This window comes from Chionomys nivalis, chromosome 12 (genome assembly GCF_950005125.1).
Source record: "Chionomys nivalis chromosome 12, mChiNiv1.1, whole genome shotgun sequence".
NCBI lineage: Eukaryota > Metazoa > Chordata > Mammalia > Rodentia > Cricetidae > Chionomys > Chionomys nivalis.
The window spans coordinates 47,248,259-47,269,066 of record NC_080097.1 but is presented as its reverse complement, the minus strand read 5'-3'; the positions used below and the strand labels follow the sequence as shown (position 1 = coordinate 47,269,066).

General features: G+C 49.6%; 1 protein-coding gene across 1 annotated transcript; it reads right to left on the bottom strand.

The window, feature by feature from the left end:
- Positions 1 to 206: 206 nt before the first annotated feature.
- LOC130885248 (L-gulonolactone oxidase) lies at positions 207 to 20,535 on the bottom strand. The gene is made up of 13 exons (XM_057786684.1): positions 20,446 to 20,535; positions 19,004 to 19,144; positions 15,521 to 15,622; positions 14,349 to 14,474; positions 12,742 to 12,836; positions 11,299 to 11,389; positions 8,761 to 8,946; positions 6,959 to 7,066; positions 4,512 to 4,588; positions 2,853 to 3,002; positions 2,532 to 2,696; positions 775 to 865; positions 207 to 335 (listed from the first exon to the last, which is right to left on the bottom strand). The coding sequence occupies exons 1-13, from the start codon at positions 20,533 to 20,535 to the stop codon at positions 207 to 209; spliced, it is 1,551 nt and encodes a 516-aa protein (XP_057642667.1).
- Positions 20,536 to 20,808: the final 273 nt, after the last annotated feature.

The following is a 20,808-nucleotide window of genomic DNA, read 5'->3' as shown; positions in this document are numbered from 1 at the left end:
AACAGGAACTTGAGTGAAAGGCTGCCTCTTGCCTGGGGTGCTCTGAAGACGATGGAGAAAGGAGCAGAGAGGCCCTACCCCAAGCCCAGCCCTTCTGTGTGGTCAGGGGAGGAGGTCTGCCCCCACTGTGCCTGTGGGACCCTGTTCCATCCCCCACAAAGGCTGCAGGACCGTGAGGGGTGGGGGTGGCTTCTGCTACTCCTGTTTTAGTAGAACACCTTCTCCAGGTACGGATTCAAGAACATTCCAGTGGGGTCCAGCTTCTCGCGGATGTCACAGAACTTTCGAAAGGCGGGGTACATTTTCTCAAAGTCCTTCCTGGTGCAATTGTGGGCCTGTAGAAGCAAGCAGATGCAGTAGACTTCGTCTTAACAGAGCTGGCAGGCTACGCTACAGGCCAGGACCCAACGTCTCCGAGCCTTATGACGCTGCTCCCCCACCTTCTACACACAGTACAGACTTCCAGACAGAAAGAAAGGGGTCTGGAAAGTAAAGCTGAAGGAATTTAGAATTCACCACTGGTCCCTTCATCTCATAACACCATGGAGGTCCTGGCTCTGGTCCCACCACCGCACAGGCCTTCTCTTTCCTATCTGTTAAATGGACACACAGATCCTTATCCCGCTCACAAGCGCCACAGGAAAATCCTATAAAGTGAAGGAAGTTTCTATGAAAATCCCCAAGAGCCCTTTTACTAGCTCAGAGTAATGGAGAGGAGCGGCGCCCTCTGGTGGAAGCAAAGCGCATAGCAGCAGCCTCGTGGCGACGAGTTACCTTTGCCCAGTGGGGCCTGCCTCCAAACTTCTTCATGATGGTCTCATAAGCCTGCCAGTAGTCCAGCCGAGGCACATCCTTGCCATAGGGCCTAGGGCAGAGAAAAGGTGGTTAGCTGGCCTTCCCTGTCTCATGATGTGCCCCTCCTGCCTCGGGTGCATTCCCAGCAGCCTGCCCGAATCCGGCAGGCGACTGGAGATCCGACTGGCCCTCCCTGCAGGACAGCACTGCCAGGACAAGTACCTGAGGGCTTCTGCTCATGGCGCATCCCCAAGGGATCCCCCAAACTTTGTCCCCTTTGTGTATTCATCAATTGGTACCTGGATATGACTGTGAGTTTAATCTTGGCTGGAGACCCTAAGGTAATGGAGCTGAAAAATTCCCCGTGTCCTGCCTGGCCTTTGCTTTACACAGGTTAGCTATCATAGTATGAAACAGAGACAGTGCAATGCACAGGCAGAGAGTCTGACAACAGCAGCGGTGTGCAGAAGGGCATGCCAGCTAGGTTTGCACGGGGTGACAAAGTTGCTAATGATGTCGCACACATATAGTATTCACACCTATAACACACACAATACTTAAACACACATAGTAGTCACACAGCTAGTATTCACATGTAATATACATATATATATATACATAATTCACATGATCTTTGTGCAGCACCCATACACACTAGTCATATACAATACCCATACACACACACACACACACACACAGCTAGTGCTTTGGAATCCCTGGACGACCTCATTCATGTCTGGAAAGCATGGCCATGTAACCTAATGAATGTCTCCTGCCCAGTTGGTCCTCCTGCCCAGCAACACAGCCTCAAAGTGACTGGTCCCCAAAGCTGACTTCAGTGCTAGCATCGAACACGCACCTTCAGATGCATCCCTGGCAACTCTCACTTCTGCGTTTGAAATCAAGGAGCGAGGAAAGGAGACATACAGACAGCAAGAGCACCACCCCATGAGCATCACCATCGCTATGTCCTCTCTGAACTAGACTACTGTTCCTTCAGTGTGTCATTCAGAAGCTCTTGTGGCTCCCTAAGAACTGGGATGTCAGTTGTCCCTGGCTTTGCAATGATTAGGGGCCTTCTACATGGGGAAGGAACACCCTAGAAAGATCAGGTAGCCACTCTTTGGCAAAGCCAGCGAAGGCCTGTGAAAGCATGAAGCAGGACGGGAGGCGGGGTGGGTGGCGGATGAGGAATACATCTTAGCAAGGAACCAGAAGGACAAACTCCTTCCCATGTCTCCTGTTGGCTGAAAAGAGAAGTCAGCCGTGGGCTTGGGTTTAGTCACTGCGATTGACAGATACATCCCGACATCAGGTTAATGTCTCCCCTGCTGACTGAACCTAAACCAGCTTCAGAACTGATGTCAGTATAGCACGACTTCCAGGCCAGCAGAAAGCTTACCGACTTGGGCACCTGAGCTGGGATGGATTGCTCTTTTCCCTTATATAGTCCTCATAAATGGTCAGTGTTCCTCATTAATATTAACTCACTGTTGGTGCTAGAATACAGGGATGAAGCACAGGCTGGAAGTGGTACATGACCCAAGAGTCTACAGGGAGGGAATAGTATAAGAACTCGAAGTAGTGAGACGTCACTTCCTGCGACTAAAATCACTGCAATCTCCTGGTAGAGAAGGTGGCCTCAGCAACGGGCGTGAGAAGACTGAGGGAGGAGAGGAATCCCTTTACATGAGGGGACAGCTCCCTCTACCCCACGCCCTGCAGGGCACTGTCACCTGTACATGATGATGTTCATGTAGCAGCTGTCTCTCTGGAAGCAGGGGCTCAGCAGGATCTCATCACCTCGGGTGAAGCGCACCTCCACGGGGAAGTGGGCTACCACATGGGGGTGGGCCTCCAGCATGGCCTTCAGCTCCAGCAGGGCCTCCTTGGTCTTCTCCCTGCCCAGGAGAGACCCCAGAGTAAGAAGGCACTCTCTGCCCCAGTCCCCCTCCATGGCTCCATACAGGGCTCCCAGGGAACTTCAGCCCAAGCAATAGGGACTCCCAGCTCTAGAGGGTCCTGCTTTTCATAGTAGGCCTGGGGGCGTGCACTACCTGGGGATGGCCCAGTCTTGGACGTGCTGCTTGAAGCGACACTCGTAGGTGAAGATCTTGTGGCTGAGGTTGCTGCTCTTCTTCTTGTGGCTGAACAGCAGCCAGAAGAAGAAACGGTTGATCCAACCCACGAGGAATGGCCAATAGGTGCTGGAGGGGACAGGGCAGAGAGGTGGAGTATGTGTGTGTGTGTGTGCAATTACTGTGTGTCAGCTGTGAGCTGAGTTCTTTCCACACCAGTCCCTCACTCCTCACTTCTACTCTCCTAGTGGCCTTGCTGTATACAGGTTGGACCAGTGCAGGATCTTGTCTCTTCCTACCACGCAATAACAGATGTCCGTGTCTCAAAGCCTTATGGGATAGTCAGGTCAAGGCGGAGTGTGGTTTTAATTTCGGCAGGTGCCTGACAGGTTTAGTACCATAAAGAATGTGTTGTTCGCTCTCCATCTACAACCTGGGAACAGTGATTCAATACTGCCAAGAGAAAGCAGCTAAAGGGGGCCAGTGTCTTGGGAGAAGGTCTTAGGCTAGACTCTTGTTCCTAGACACAATGCTGGGAGTTCCCTGGGGGACTATAGAAAGAGTGCTCAGTGCTTCCTGGGCCAAGACACAGCTGCCTCTCAGCTTTTGGCTCTAGAAAGTTCACCATGCCATTATTTTCAAGATCTACACACACTCACACCACTCACACCCCCACACACACATACACAAACAGGATTGCTCTTTGGCTGGTGCTGTGTTCACGAAGTAATTAGATCACGAGGTGGGTGCTGCCTTCTTAGTGAGTTGACACACCATCAGAGAATTCTCTGTTGTGTAGACTATCAGGAGATAGGGCTCGGGTGGGAGGAATTAGGTCACTAGGAGTGTGCTTCTGAATGTGTATCTACCCACAGACCTTTCCTTTCTCTGCTTCCTGCCTGCTGTGAGGTGGTGAGTTCTCACCATGAGTCTCTGCCTCAGCCCCACAGCAGGGACATCAATGACCATGGACTGGGACCTCTGAACTCATGAGCCTAAATAAGCCTTTCTTCCTTTAAGATGACATTCTCAGGTGTGTTGTCATAGCAACAAAACACTGATGCTCAGAATCCACTCACCCACCAGACGACCCATCCATCCATCCAAATTATCCATCCATCCATCCACCAAATTATCCATCCATCCATCCACCCACCAAACCATCTGTCCATCCATCCATCCATCCATCCATCCACCCACCCACCAAACCATCTGTCCATCCATCCATTAATCCATCCAAACTACCCATCCATCTATCCACCAGACCACCCATCCACCAAACCACGCATTCACCCATCCATCCACCCACCAACTTTTCCTCTACTCCTGCTGACTTGTTACAGACACTGCTCATATGGACTCATCCTCTCCTCCAGGCCCATATTTCCTTTGCCTTTCCCAGTCCACAGGCTGCCAGCTCCCAGGGTGCCTTACTCTCTTTCAAATCCTCATGACTTTTGTTGTCCTTAGAATGCACCCAAGCTCTCCATGTGATTCCAGTGTGTGGCCAGGGCTGAAACCATGGCCCTAGACCCAGGAGGCAGACCCAGTTTGCAGGTGTAAAGGCAGGGGCTCTTCTCATGGCCTGTATCCTCCACGCATACAAAAGATGGGATAGAAGTCCCATGGCATTCCTACCTGATCCAGAGCAAGAATTCCAATAGGTAGAGTCCGATGGCACAGTCCCAAAACCAGCTAGATGCAGAGGAGGGGGGCTGGAAGGATAAGTATTAGAGCTAGGCATCAGGGCTCAACTTCTGACTTGTTTCTCATGATGTCCCATTAGAAGACTGTTGTGAAATATTATTTTAAGATGTGTTACATTCGTTTATGCTGTGGAATATTTGTTCAGTGATGCAAAGATATCTTGCAATCTTTTATGTTACATTTGTTTAATTCTGTGAAGCTGTGTTACATTGCCTGTCTAAAACACCTTATCGGTCTAATAAAGAGTTGAACAGCCAATACGTAGGGAAGACAAAGGATTGGTGGGGATGGCAGGCAGAGAGAATAAATAGGAGGAGAAATTTGGGATGAAAAGATAAAGGAACAAGGAAAAGAAGGAGAAGCCAGGCAGTGCACGCCTTTAATGCTAGCACTTGGGAGGTAGAGGCAGGCAGACTTCAGTGAGTTCACAGTCAGCCTGGTATACAAAGTGAGTTCCGGCACAGCCAGGAAACTTACAGAGAGAAACCCTGTCACCAAAAACCAAAAAGAGAGAAAGAAAGAAAGAAAGAAAGAAAGAAAGAAAGAAAGAAAGAAAGAAAGAAAGAGGAGAGGGGACACCAGGGGCCAGCGGCCCAGCCAGACATGGAGTAAGAGTGAGAGTAAGATTTACAGAAGAAAAGGAAAAGGCCCAGTCAAGAGGTAGATGGGATAATTTAAATTAAGAAAAGCTGGTTAGAAACAAGCCAAGCTTAGGCCGGGCATTCATAAGAAAGAATTAGCCTCCTTGTGATTTATTTGGGAGCTGGGTGGCAGCCCCCTATAAGAGCAAAGAGTAAGAAGAGTGAAAAACAACCAACTGTAGAAAACATGTCTCAGGAAGAGGAGGAGGGAGGAAAGTGAGATGACCAGGACCACTGGAAGCCTTATTTCTCCATAGCAAAGTTAATTTCCACCATGTGGATCCCAGGAATTGAACTCAGGTCATCAGGTCAGGCTTAACAGTCACTGTCTTTTCTGCAGCTCCTGTGATCTAGGTGTTCAGCAGTCACCTTCACAAACCCTGTACTGTCCCCTACACACAGGAGGATTTGGACATCACTGGCATTCATTTTTAAATTATGGCATTTTAAAGGTTCATTTTGTGTGTGCTTATATGTGTACCTGTGCACCTGTGCAGGCTGGAAGCCAATACTGAGCATCTTCTTTAGTCTCCTCATCTTAATTTTTTGAGACAGTCTTACATTGAACCTGGAGCTTACCCAGTAGCTAGACTGACTGGCCACTGAGCCCCAGGATTCTTCCTGTCTCTACTTCCCCAGTAGAGATACAGGTGTGTGCTACCACCCAAAGCCTCTTTATATTTATTTATTTATTTTTGAATTCTGGGGATCAGACATGGGTCCTCATGCTTGCATGGCAAGCACTTTATCAACTGAGCCAACAACACCTCAGCTGGTAAGTGATGGCTTTGTTTGTTGTGGAATAGAATATTACTTTAACTAGGTAAAGATGTGTTATATTTGTTTATGATACAGACTATTTAACTATGTAAAGCTGTATTTCATTTGTTTATGCTGCATCTGTTTATTTGTGTAAAGATGTGTTTCTGTTTTACCTTGCCTGCCTAAGGCACCTGATTGGTCTAATATAAAGCTGAACAGCCAATAGCTAGGCAGTAGAGGGATAGGTGGGGCTGGCAGGCAGAGGGAAAAAGTAGGAGGAGGAAGCTAGACTCCAGTGGAGGAGGAGAACAGGAAGACAAAGAAGGAGAAGCCTGGGGTTAGTCAGTCACGGAGTAGGACATACAGAATGAAGGGAAAGTAAAAGCCGAGGCAAAATGTAGAAGGGGAGAAACAGGTTAGTTTCAGTTTTTAATAAGAGCTGGTGGGACAAGCATAAGATGTGAACATTCATAATGAATAATAAGTCTCCGAGTCATGATTTGGGAGATGGTTGGTGGCCCTACAGGAAGCCTGCTACTCTTCTTTCCTTCTGCTAAGAAGCCCCTTATCTGCAAGGCTGTGACTAAAGGAGACAAAATACGAATTTTCTTCAACTGAAGTGGAAGAGCGGAAGTGTTAGAGAAGGAAGGATCCTGTGGGCCAGGCCAGCTGTCTCACACTCATCCATCCTGTCTGCTCCTCCATGTACTTCAGTTCTCTCTGTCTGTCTCCCACATCTAGGTTTTGACATGCCGGACCCCATCTTAGCCACTTTCCTTCCCACCTTCGCCCGTCTCTTCCTCTCTTCATGTTCAATGACAAGCCCATTTCCCTAGGCATCAGGACAACAAATGTCAGCTACCCTGGGATAGGGAGGGTGTGCAGGATGCGGTGAGGATGGACAGTGAGTATGCTAGTAACCAGCAGCCCCCTGCTCCGGGATGCTGGGCCAGATTGGGCCCGCACTGCGCTTACCTTATTGGTGTGGTCTTGGTAGATGATGCTGACATTCTCACTGTGGGGAAACCAGAGGAAGCGGAAGTATTCTGACTTCTTCAGGTGGCTGTCTAGGTTGTCCAGGACCTGGCACAAGAGGGAAGTAGGGGAGATGATCTTGACTGTCAACTTGATTTGATTGAGAAACACCTGGATTAGTGAAGCCCCCCGAGGTGAGTGTCTCCAGAGATGATTAGATCATGCAGACTCTGACCAAATCAATGAGTCAGGCTCTTTTCTGTTTTTTAGTTTTTTGAGACAGGGTTTCTCTGTGTTAATAATGCTGGCTGTTCTATAATTTGCCTTGTAGACCAGGCTGGCCTCAAACTCAGAGATCTGCCTGCTTCTGCCTCCTGAGTGCTGGGATTAAAGGTGTGAGCTGCTGCCACCACCACCACCTGCCCAAGCCAAGCTATTAATGGATTCATAATATGAAGATATTATCAGAAGGTCAGAGCTAAGGCATAACTGGTCCCTGCCTGTACCCCACATAATTGGTCCTTGCCTGTACCCCACTTCCTCTGCTTCCTGCTGTCTACTGTGTTCTCCCTGCTGTGGTGGGCAGAACGCCCTGAAACTGTAAGCTCAAAGGAACCCTTCCTCCTTTAACATGTGCCTATCACACATTGGTGACCACCATACAAAAGAAACTGGTACAGTCACAGAGAGAAGTCAATAAACCCAAGTCCAGGCCTGGGCATGTTTTGGTTTATTTTAAATTGAAGAAAATACTGAAGTTGTCTTAATATTACCAAATAGGAGCTGGGTGTGGTAGCACATGTGTTTAATCCCAGCACTCAGGAGGCAGAAGCAGGTGGATTTCTTTGAGTTTGAGGCCAACCTGGTGTACAGAGTGAGTTCCAGGACAGCTAAAGGTGGACAGACAAACCCTGTCTGTTGGTCAAAAGCTCCAGATTAAGCATCAGTACATTCTAGCTGGACTTGGAAGCAGGACAAAAGATTTAACAATGTAGCATGCAAGATTACAACCTCTTTCTGCTGGAACATGTCCTAGCTACATACACATCCCTTCCTAGCCTGCGATGGTCCTTTTCTCCTTCACCTGTAGGAGCCCCTCTGCAGCTGTTCTCATGGAGGTCAGTGATGGCCTCCTGGGATTGATCTACTTCCTGCAGCATGCTGTGGACACCCATTCCCTGCTGTTTTGGGAACCCCACCTCGCCCCGCCACCTCCATTCCTGCCTAGCTAACCTCTCTGGGCTCTCTTGTCAGTCAAATGTGCTGCCTTCAAAGCCTCCTCTTTCACAAAAGCCCCCTTTTGCGAGGTGATGGACCCTCTCATTGATCAGTTTCCCAGGGGTTGACGTTCTCTGCCACTGCCTGACCTGTGTCTACTAGATTCCTGCGCTGACTCCCTAACTGACGTCCGCTCCTTAGGATGTGACCATGTTTAGAGATTGGGCCCAGATCTCAGCCTGTGGTGCCTTCCATGGTAAGGGAGTCTTGGCATGTCCCCCATAGGACAGGTGCCAGTCAGTGCCTAAGAACAGCTCGTCTTCATGTTTTCCTGGGGCAGATCTCTACTCAAACCCCTTCCATACCTACAGGTCAGTAAGCCCTGAGGCTCTTCTGGGGTCTTAAGGTTCACCATGTTTCTGATCAGTCTCTCGTGGGCCAAGAAAGAAAGGGTGTGTGTATGAAATGAAAACCCCTCTCCCTCAGGACACCAGAGGTCCACGGGAACTGTCTGAGGGCGAGGACCCCTGGTTGGGCCCTCCATTTGTTTTCTGAGGCGATAGCGGAGAGCAGAAGGCTAGTACCTCCTTGAGGGTTGAAGGGAAGGAGATCTCCTGTAGGTGGAACTGTGGCACACACTGCAGAGTCACGGTGAGGATGATGCCCAGACAGCCCAGGTGCACCCGGGCAGCCTGGAACACATCCACGTTGCTTGACTCGGAGCATTCCAGAACTGTCCCGTCAGCTGTCATCAGGGTCAAGGCCACCACCTGGCAGAGGGAGAGGTGTCACACTTAATAGCCTGCTCAGAACCACCCAGCTTTCAGACTTGGACAACAGAGACCAGGTAGCACTTACTCCCAGGGGCCACCATGGCCAGCCATACAACTTCCTAGCTAGGTGTATTATACTACCTGAGAGGGCATTCTGGGAACCAGGGGAGAAGTGGGCGAGAGGAAAGCTGAACCTGGCATCAGCGCTCAACTCTCAGGAGTGTGGAGTACATTGTCATGCGACGTCACACGGGACCCCGCTGGCTTGGCCTCTCCTCCATCATTCTGTGACCTCACAGGCAAGAAGCCGCTAACCTCCACTGCCTGGTGATACTCTGCTGCCTGGAGACACAGATCCCCAGGACAGGTGCTTCACAAGGCCGAGTGAGCACACGTGTACCCTCAGATGAGACAGCGAATCGAGATCCCAACAGCCTTACCCGGCCGTGTAGAATCTTCCTCATCAACACAGGACTCCTCTCACCCCAGGAAATGCATTCTCCTGCTTAGCCTCATCTGACTAGAAAGTTTGGGTTTCTGTGACTGAGGCCTTTGGTTGCAAACTGAGGGAGGTCCCCGGGGTCCCCACTTGCAGAAGGACTTTCTTTCATGCCCATTGAGGTCCTTCTCTGTAATCTGCTACCTGCTCATTTGGATGGAAATCGCTTCTGACACGCGCAGTTGGCGGTTGGTTGCTCAGGGAGAGAGGACAGCTACAGCTGAACTAATCTGATTAACAGTGACCCAAGAGCAGAGCGGAGGAACTGACAGAAATGGGACACCATGGCTAGCTGTGGGGACAGGGTGGTATCTCGGTATTTGTTGCACCGTTGGAGATTCAGAGCCTTGAGAGCAGGCCTGTGAGAGATGCTTCACGTGCATCTGAAGACCTTGTGCAGGGTGGGGCTCTGAATTAGCCACTCCTGTGACCTCAACAGGTGACAGCCGTCACTACCTAGGAAGGTAGGAGGATCAAGTGTGAACCTGGGACTAACCTCCACCGTAAGCTGATGTAATACGAGAGCTGGCCACCCTTTTACCTTGAATCTGAAATGTCCCCCACAGGTGCATGTGTTAAAGTCTTGGTTGCCAGTTGATGGGTCTGGGGAAAGCCATTAAATCATGATAGATTTGACCTCAGTGATCCACGGGTTGACTATTAGTTTGATGGAGGTTGTGAAAAAGTCAAGAGTTGGGTCTAACTGGAAGAAATATACTACTGGGGGTGTGCCCTGGAAGGACCTCTCCTGCCTTCAGTCCCTTCTTTTGCTGTCCCTGGTTCCTAGCTGCTGTGTAGCAAACAGCTTTCCTGGGTCTTACCGGTCCTCTAAACCCACTGAGCAAAAATATACCTTTCCTTCTTGAAGCTAATTTTCCTCAGACACTTTGTTACAGTATCAAAAAGAGACCAATATCGTCGTCATCTGCATGACTGTAACACAGAACAAGCCCCACCTCTTTGGTTCCCGGCCTGCTCAGTGGGGCTTCCAAAGAAAGTAACCAATAAATCCTATGTGTGTTTTAATGAGTGACCCCCTTAAGTTAGTTTTACACCCTGATGACCAGTGCGGAGCAACTGACATGACCATCTTGACATCGGTCCTAGACAGTAATGCACTGGGCTCATCTCTTGGGAGTGCTGCCCACTGGGCCCCTGGGGCAGTAAGCCCGGCTTTGAGAAGGCCATGGCCATGAAGGACTCCAGGTTGACAGTGTGGGAAGCTGAAAGTGTTTGGTTTCAGAAAGGCCATTCCTGAGGCAGGTAGCTCTGAACAGCCATTTGGCCAGACACCGTTCAACGAGTGCTAACTCATGACTTTCACACTGTGTCCTCTCCCTGTGGGTTGGGCTATCTTCATTTTGACTGAGGATTTTGACAGCAATGTACCCAGAAGCTAGGGACCCTACCAGTGTACACAGACCCAGGGAGAGATGGATTAAAATAATTTTTAAATGAAGGACAGACAGACTCTGCCACAGGTTACCCCTATGCTTTCCCAGGCCCTACCTCCACTGTACCCTGAGTAGTCCCATCCCCCACCTGGCTCCTGGTTATAACTTCCAGTGGAATTGGTGCCCCTTGCCCTGTGCTGCCTATGAGGATATGCAGGGATGGGTATGAGAGTGTCCTGTACTTCCTATGAGGATGTGAGGGGTGGGGATGAGAGTGTCCCTTAGGACGGCTAAGGCCGTAACAAACCTAGGGTTCCTTCAGGCCTGGTAAGGTTTAGAGTAGGAAGCGGCGTTTCTGGGGGCACTTTCAAGTGTCTCAGGCCCATGCGGAGATGGATCTAACCTGTCATGGACCTAGGGGACTCACCTGGGTAGCCGTGGACACGGGAGACTCACCTGGGTGGCCAGGATGCCATGTTTGACCCCCGTGTTATGAGTGCCAGACCCAATGACGCCGGCAACCGTCACATCGGACACTGCTCCTAGACTGGGCTCAGCAGGTGGAGCAAGGGAGACAGAGAGCAGTCAGACTTCTCAGGGAGCCCCAGATGCATCCACGCTTTCTGGGACAGAACCCTCTTTCTCCCTGAGAATCCCCTCTTCCCCTTCGACGGCCTAGCTTGTGGTCAGCCCATCTCTTCAGACCTCGGCTCCCTGACCTCCATGACCAGCAGATGAGCAGGTTGGGGCATGGGCCCGTTTGCAGGGAGGCTTGACTATTAGCCTTTGAGGTCTCTGTAGCCCAACAGGTCCCTTTCCCTGCCTACCAAAGGCATCTTCTCTAAGCAGAGCCACATGTTCTGCTGAGACTCCTCTGCTCCCAAGGCACCAAGGCTCGGGTACCTCCCTGGTTCTAAACACACAGCTATCCCAGCAGGTCTGGGTAGGTGAGCCTCCCACCTGTCCTCCTTGGAACCCACACAACTTCCCCAGGGCTCTAGGAGAAAGCTAAGCTCCTTTCGACTGGGGGTCCAGGCTCAGAATGAGTCCTGCTGAATTTAGGGTCCCCTGAAGTCTTTCGGTCCCCTCAACACTGCTGTTGAACCTCCTTCCTGTATGGTACTGGTTAGTATCTGTATCTACCTGCCCCTTGCTGGAGCTCCTGTTACATGTGTCTGGGTTTCCTTTGTCTTTACTTCTCCATAGCCTAAACATGGTCTATACATGGCAATCACCCTATAAATACCCTAGCTATCCTGACCTTGGGAGAGGGGTGGGGACAATGGTTTCCATAGTGTAGAACTGTGGGACCTGTGCTAGGAAGGTGAGGTGAGCTGACCCCAACACCTGAAGATCAACCCCAGATTTCCACAGAGTTAATTCCAGTTGCAGTGAGGTTTCTACACCAATGTTCAGACATCTGGTGGTACTTTCTCGGAGTTACCCTGTCAGCTGCATTTGACTGCTGAGCTGATGGTAACTCTAGGACTAAGGTGAGCAATGACAAATGCAATTAGGAAGAAGGACCAGAAGGCCATGGCATGAAGGGCCACCTTGTTTTTCTGTCCCTCCCAGGGCTGGTTTTACCTGTCTTTGTGTATTGGGCTCTGTAGCTGTAAATCGCCAATTTTGGGAAAGATTCAATCCTCAGTTGCCTCATCCTGGTTCAAGACCATTGACCATTGCTCAAAACTCTGCTCAACTTGGACCTTTTCCCCCCTCTTAACCCATGGGGCATGATGAGTAAAGCCACCCCAAGTGGGAAGGGCAGAGCTCTGAGGAAGGGGTACACCCCAAAAAGTGTGACTGTCTCACTGCCAGATCCTTGAGTGTGGGGGCCCAGAGCAAGGAGGGGAGAGGCAGCTCTGGCCCAGTGGGGGCCAGAGGAGGGGCTCTTACTTGGACATGGCCAAGCCATGCTTGTCCAGCTGTAGATGCAGGTCAGCCAGGAGGATACCAGCTTCTACCTTCACCTGCTTCTTCTTCGTGTCCACCTGCCAGAGACAGCACAGGCTGGGAGGAGCTAGGCCACATTTGGGCCCTTGGTCCCCAGTCAGACCCCCCTGGAATGTGAGTATGGCTATCTGAGCGTGCGGTCAGCTTGAGCCACTTTTCAATCTGAATGAGGGTACTGAGCCCAAGAACGCTGGGACACTGCGGAAAAGTTTGTCTTCGAAACAGAATCTTATTATGGAGCCCCGGTTGGCCTCAAAGGTGCAATCCTCTTGTAGCAGCCTTCCAAGCAGAGGGATTACAGATGCACACCTCAGTTCCTTGGTTCTGGTCTCACAAAGTCAGCTCTTTATTTAGTTTTGTAAGTGGAACCCTGGGCCTTTGCACATGCTGGGCAAACACTCTTGACTGAGCCTCCCTTTACGCCTTCAAGGATGTCTGTGCAACTGCTCTTTTTACAGGCAAAGGGAAGGAGAGCCAGAGAAGCGAAGAGCTTTGTCCTGGGACTCTTGGGCTAGGATGGGGGCTGGGCCACACCCAAGATCCTCACCTTGTCCACACTGGGAAGGTATGGACAGGGTCTGTTGCCACAGGGCCTGGTCATGCTATTTGGAGGACAAAGTCTCAGGTTGCTCTCACCCCAAAGACCTGGGCAATGGCTAACTGTGGGATCCTGAGATCTGACCGCAGCCGGGGGCTATACTAAGATCCAAGGTCATGCAAACAGAAAAGTTGGTGGCAGAGCTGGGACGAGAATCCACACCAGCCCAACCACCAAGCGCTTGCTCATCCAGCCACTCAGGGCCCAGAGCTTGGAAAATCAATTGCTGAAGTCCAGTTCTCACTAATTAGCAATCAGAGTTAATTACTGCCATGACTGATGTTCGCTAAGAGACAGAGCCTGCCAGTCTGAGCAAATACGGGTACAGTATAGAAACCTAGGTCATCGCTAGCTGGCTGCAGAGAAGGGAGAGAATTCCGTGGAATTCAGCTCAGGGGAGCTGGCCCTGGCAGGTGAGGACCGAAGTCCTATGCACATGTTTCTGTGATCCCATGTCCCTAGTAGGCAAGCTGCATGGACAATATTGCAATAGGAAGCTAGTGGCAGTTCTGAGTCTGGGTCCAGCTTTGCTGCTGTTTGCTGTGTGACCACAGGCAAGTCACTGCCTGTCTCTGATCTTCATGTCTCTTTGTAAGCCTAGTTCAATGTCGCTTTGGGTTCTTGTGGAGTAGTCACTGTGATTCCACTCTTTGAGAGTCTGTTTCTCCACGCCTCTTTGAAAGAGGTAGAATGGAAGCTATAGCAAGAGAAGGGATGGGCATCTTTTCTGTGACCAGGCCAGGCAGACCTGACAAATAGCCCGAGCAAGCCCAGGGAGGGCTCAGGTGACAGTGGCTCAGGGGACGGCCAGGGATCAGGGTGTCACTCTGGGGACCCAGAGCAGGAAGAAGCTGAGGACTAAGTAAAGACTGAGACACGCATAGAGTCTGGGACACAGGCTGAAGCTATCAGCTTAGGAACAGCTGGGGAAGAGAGCCACGGGCCCCAGTACCTGCAGAACCCGGTTCATCTTGCCCATGTGGATCATGAAGCCATCAGTGCAGGCGATGTCTGAAGGGGAGTGGCCACCACCCACCACCTTCACTCTCTTGTTCTGCTGCCGAGCCAGGGCCAGCACCTGCCAAGACAAGGTCAGTCAGGACCTGCTCAGAGAGGAAGCCAGGGGCCCCTCGGGGCCAGCTGTAGTCTGCAGCGGGTGGGGAGAAGTTGAAGAGCGAGCCTTTGGCATTAGTGGACTCAGCCTGGTTCCAGAGAGCCAGAGAGATGGGCTTGGAGGTAAGCTGGGATTGATACATCTCAGAAACCGTCGTCTTAGGTAGCTATGCCAAAAGCACACTCCTGGTTCCCTCCCTCATCCCTTAATTACCACCAAAGTCAGTTTGCTTTCCAGCTTCTTACCCATTCCTGATGCTTCTTTCTTGTCTCCTAGGGTACAGCCCTCAATTCCTTCACTAATGTCCTTCCCTGGCAACCCTGATTCTTCTCAGAAAGTCATCTCAGATGTGAGTGTAAGTGCGTATCTATGCATGTATGCTTATGTATGTGCACAAGCACTCGTGCATATATGTATAGGTGTGCAAACCCATGTATATATGTGTGTGTGCATGTCTATAGATGTGCATATGTATGCACAGGCCTAAATGCATATATATGCATAAATGTGCATTTGTAACAGGTATCCATGCACAGGTCTGTTTGTGTGTCTGTGTATAGATGTATGTATGTGTGTGTGCATTTGTACAGTTGCATGCACATAGGCCTGTGTGTGCATATGCATATGAATGTATACATGCATATGCATATACATAGGTCTGCATGCATATGCATCTATCTGCACAAGCATGCATGAATATGTGCACGTGTGTGCGCATGCCCGTGCACAAGGGTTTGCATGGAGTTCATTGCAGAAGTCTGAGATGGGAGTACAGACATGGCTGCTTTTGGCACATCACTGTGCACACCTTGCGGTAGGCATGGAAATTACAGCGGGCTGCTGGGCAGACCTGAAGCTGGGGGAAGCAGGAAGAGGAGCTTAGTGTTTACCTAAGCGGGACAGCAGTTAGGGACTGTGGTGAGCTTAGACCAGGAAGCCCCCCACTGACCTCTGTTCCAGGGCCAGGACTGTGGCTGCAGACTGGGCAGCCCATGTGGTGTTGGACCCACCTCTCTGACCTCCTCCACTGATGTGGGCTGGTAATACATCTCTGGACAGCAGCCATAGGTCTTTGCCCAGTTTTGGAACTGGAACCCTTTGCATCCATGGACCTGTACCAGGAAGAAAGCCAGGTCTCAGCTGGTGAGCAGCCACTCTGCCCTAATTGTAGGCTGTTCACATCACCAACCCCACATCCCACACACAAAGAGGGGAGGACGCGGCCATAGCACAGAGCCCCAGCTCCCTTTGGTTGCCAAGGTTCTTAGGTCAGGGCCACTTAGGAAGATCAAACAGGCGGCGGCTGCTCTGAAGCTGGCGTCCCACACAGGGCTTCCTGGTGTTAGCTTGTGATTCCCTCCTGATCAGACAGAAGGGAATTTGGCCCATTCTGAGGCCAAGGGGATGGCTCGGGTCAAACAACGATGGAATCTGATAAACCAGACATCAGATCAATCCCTACTCCAGGCGTGTTGACAGCTCAGCAGATAAGAGTGCTGGAGGCCAGGGGCTGCAGGGAAAGAGCTGGAAGAGGTGGCCCCGGAGACAAGGGCTGGGAGGTGGCTTCTCTAGCAGGGTGTGTCTCAGGGGCTAAATGGCAATATCATCTTCTTGACCTCCAGCTTGGGAATTGGAATCCTGTTGCACACCTCTGTATAGCCAGTCAGACACTGTATAGCTAGGTCTTCTATATGTCATCTCTTATTAGATCTTATAATAATGTCACCAAATAGAGGATATTAGTCCTCTTTCAGCTGCCAAAAAAAATCAAGGCTCAGAGAGGTGGAAGGGTCTTCCCCAGGTTTGCAGAGACCCAATTGAAGGCGTTAAGAGTCCAACCTAGGCTTTCTACCTCTTTTTAATGCTGCAACAGTTCCCCCAAGAGCACTTGGAGGATCCCCATGGCCCCTCCCATGACTCCAGCCTCGGCCTGACTTTGCCACCCTGCACCTGTCTCACAGGTGCACACTCCCACCCCTGACTCACACAGGTGCTGCCACAGCTGGCTCATACAGGTGCCACCTGGACACAGCTGAGCTGATCTACTCATGGGTCCCCGCCATTCCTACCATGGTTCCAGTGGTCTGTGGTGTCAGACGACTTGAAGTGTTCCCAAGGAAAGTCGAACAAAGCCCTAGGCAGTAGGGGCAGCGGTCAGGCAACCTCAGCTCTGGGTTACCTCAGGCAGAATGGGACCGGTGGTTTGGTCACCAAGGTGTTTGGGCCACGGCAGGTAAATAGTGCTGAGCGGGCTCCTCCCCCTGCAAAATCCAGACAATCCCTGTAAATAGTATCCAGGCCCTGCCCCCTGCCTGGATGCTCCTAAGAAGGCTGAAAGATAGACATTCAACAGCAGCTGCTGTGCTCCTAAAACCCACGGCCTGAGTGCTGAACCCAGCCTTGGGGGTTCAGAGCCAAAGACACCAATCCCCGCTCCCAGGCTCAGAACAATACTGACTGCTGAGGTATCTGGCTTTGACACAGCCTGTCTAGAACGGGCCCTTCAAAGCCAGGTCCCTATGCAGCCCTGGTACTGAGCCCCCCGAAACTGCTCCCTGCTTCCATGCTGACCTATGATGGTTGTGGGAGGAGATTGCTTAGTCTAGGGTATATGGAGTCTAACTGGCATCCTACTGAAGCAGACCCTTAAAGGCTGTTTGGGTTAAAACTCACAGATCCCTCACTTGGACCCACAAGGTAACTAAAGGCAGGATGGGAGCCTGACTCCTCTGCCCTTGTTGTGTCTCCTTTCCCTAAGACGTGGAGATAAGTCATTGTCCTTACAGCCAACGTGGATTCTTTTCATTTACTTTGGTTGTTTTTGGAGACAGGATTTCTCTGTGTGGTCTTGACTGTCCCGGAAGTCACTCTGTAGACCAAGCTGGCCTTGAACTCAGAGATCTGCCTGCCTCAGCCTCAGGTGCTGGGAATAAAGGCTTGCGCCACCACGCGCAGCACACCTTGGATTCTAAGAACAGCACCACCTCATAGCACAGACCACCCTCCAAATTAGGGCCCTTATCCATGAAGGTGAGGTTGTGCCCTGGAGCCCAAAGGCTCATCTCTGGAGAACTAAATGTCTGGTGTGGAGGGCAAAAATGCCTCGTGCACACAGATAAGTACTGGAGGAGCCAGGAAAGTCAAACCCACAGTTTGCCTCTGCAAGGGAATGACGGGCGGGCTTTGCTGTTCTTTCTGGGGTGCCGGAAATGGCATAGTTTACAACCCGGGATCCTTTGCTGTCCAATGAGACAGGCTCTGCTGAATCTCCCAGAATTTATGGTTTTACTTATCCCTGACCCTTTCCCCCCTAAATATTTTTAAATTATTTATTATTTTTATTTTATATGCCTTGGTGTTTCGCCTGCTTGTACGTCTGCATGAGGGTGTCGGATCCCCTGGAACTGCAGTTACAGTTGTGAGCTACCATGTGGGTGCTGGGAATTGAACCCAGGTCCTCTAGAAGAGCAACCAAAGCTCTTAACCACTGAGCCATCTCGCTGGCCCATCCCCCTAAATCTAGAGCATTGCTTTTAGACAATAAAACCCACTCTTATGAGTGATGTCACTTGTGCTACAACAGCCCCGGGGACTTCTGTGTTATCTTAGGGCCAGGCTAATCCTGACACCACGGGTGTTATGTCTATTTCAGTCAGGCTCCCTAGACCCTTACCCTGAGCATTCTTTCTCAGTCCACAAGAACCCATCATACAGATGAAGACACATGTACTTTGCAAAGAGCTTTAATGTAAACATGTCCTCAAGCAGGACGGTGGTGCACACCTTTAATCCCAACATTCTGGAGTCAAAGGCAGGCAAATCTCTGTAAATTCGAGGCCAGCCTGATCTACAGAATGAGTAGCTACACAGAGAAATCCTGTCTGGAAAAACAAACAAACCAAAACAAACAAACCAAAAAACCCAAAACAAAAACAAACATGTCTTCAATAGTTGTGTTCTTGGGACTGAGTTAATTGTTATCTGAATACTGCTTTTCCAAAATTTTGCTTTGGTAAAGGCTAAAGTAAAATCTGGGCCAGACGGGCTGAGTCAAGTTTCTTACCTAACCCTCATTGTCTTTTCCCTGCCTGCTGTAAAGCCTGCAGGGGAATCACCACAGTGGGCATCTCAACACGGGGACACATGACCCTGGGAGAAGGTAAGAAAAATTTCCTTCAAATAGAAATGAGGTTTAGGATTTGGTCCTTTCACCCAAGGGGTCGAGACCGTAAGCGAGAGAAGTGGAAACTGATGTGGTTCTGCTCAGTCCTTTGAGACAAAGTCCATTGTGCAGTTATTGAGATATTCATTAAGATCCAAAGGAGCAAAATATTCAGCGCTATAGCTCCACAATGTTATAAGGATAGCCCATCCAAGGGAAGATAAAATTCCTTGTAATTATTTTACAAACTGGAGTACAGTAATGTTTTGCTTGGAACCTCTCAGGAAGCACAAAAGAGAAGAAAAAGGAGAGAGAAAATTTTCTGCCATACATCTTGGCAGGTCTTGGCAGGATGGGCCAAATGGTGGCCAGCCTTGTCAGTGGTCACAGAGCCACAGTAGGGCTGTCGCCCTTCTGGGTGAACTGGCGGGAACTCGCTGGCCTCTTGCAGCCTTATTTTGGCCTCTGAGGTCTGGAGGAGCAGAGTGAATTCCAGGGAATGGCCCGTGGGACTTAAGCATCAAAACACAAGCTAGCTTGGTTACCTCAGAACTTAGAGTTTGTATTTGTTTGCTTAATTTTTGCTTAAATGTTTTTGGTTTTTGCCCATAGCAGGAATAACTCAATATGGTCCCTTCATGGGAAAAACCTGAAAACAAGCTCAACTCCTAGAACAGAAAGCAATCATGAGAGGCAGGTGAATCTCTGTGAGTTCGAGGCCAGCCTGGTCTACAAGAGCTAGTTCCAGGACAGGCTCTAAAGCTACAGAGAAACCCTGTCTCGAAAAACAAACAAACAAAAAACAACAAAAAAAGACAAAAAAGGAAAGCAATCACGATCAGGCATAACACAGTCAGCCAACAGTGTTTAAATTTCTGGAGGTATTAGCCATCATTATATGGAAGATATTCTTTTCTCCTGCTTATCTAATCAATGCTTAAAGGCTTAACTTCCACAGTAAGAGCAAAATCTAAAATTTTAGATCACCATTGGGTGCGTTCTTATCTGCTTATCACTCCTAAGGAGTTGGCTCTGCTCTTTAAGTTGCTTTCTGGAAATTCTCAGTTAAATTCTGCAACAAATGTAACATCTAAAGTGGAGTGGGTTATTAATCTATTAAATAATGCAGTTGCTAAAACAATAACTCATAGAAATAATCCCTTACTGGTAAAGACCAATATTGGTTTCACACTGATAATTAATTGGCAGGTTGTATTTTCAAACTACTTGGGATTTACAGATAATTATCCAAAATACTTCCCGTATTAATCAGGGTTCTCTAGATTCACAGACCTTACAGAATGGATCTCTCTCTCTCTTTCTCTCTCTCTCTCTCTCTCTCTCTCTCTCTCTCTCTCTTTCTATATATATATATATATATATATATATATATATATATATATATATATATATATATATATATGTATATATATATGAAAGGGGAATTCCTGGGAATGACTTACTAATCCAACAATGGCTGGCTGTGAATAGAAAGTCTTAGCAGTTGCTCAGTCCCGTGGGGCTGGGTGTCTTCTCTGTATGCTGGAATCCGCAATGCCAGTGATGGCTGGATGTACTGACACGGCAAGGGCAGGCAGGTGAAGAATGAACCCTTCCTTCTCCCACTGTCCTTATGCAGACTTTCAGCAGAAGGTGTGGCCTTCCAGCCTCAAGGTCTGGATTAAAGGGGTGTGTCTCCCCGTGACAAGATCCAGACCAAAGGTGTGTTCCCCCAGCCTCAAGATCCAGACCAAAGGCCTGTTGTCTTCTCACCTCAAGATCGGGATCCCAGGTGGGCCCTCCATTTCTGAATTGTAGCTCATTTCGGATATAGTCAAGTTGACAACCAAGAACAGCCACCATGTTCTCTCTTAAAATTTCTAAAGATAGCCAGGCGGTGGTGGCACACGCCTTTAATCCCAGCACTCAGGAGGCAGAGGCTGGTGGATCTCTGTGACTTCAAGGCCAGCGTGGTCTACAGAGCAAGTTCCAGTATAGGTTCCATAGCTACAGAGAAACCCTGTCTTGAAAAACAAACAAACAAAAACAAAAAAAGAAAAGAAAAAAAGATTTTTAAAAAGAAATCTAAGATTATTGCCTAAAATTACATCTAAAAATACTAGTTTTAGGATTTTC

Excerpts from the sequence above, each read along its gene's own strand:
- LOC130885248 (XM_057786684.1), bottom strand. The coding sequence starts at position 20,535 with ATGGTGGCTGTTCTTGGTTGTCAACTTGACTATATCCGAAATGAGCTA. Across the intron at positions 7,067-8,760 it reads TCCCTTCAACCCTCAAGGAG|GTCCTGGACAACCTAGACAG; the intron begins GTACTAGCCTTC and ends CTCTTGTGCCAG. Across the intron at positions 3,003-4,511 it reads GAATTCTTGCTCTGGATCAG|CACCTATTGGCCATTCCTCG; the intron begins GTAGGAATGCCA and ends TGTCCCCTCCAG.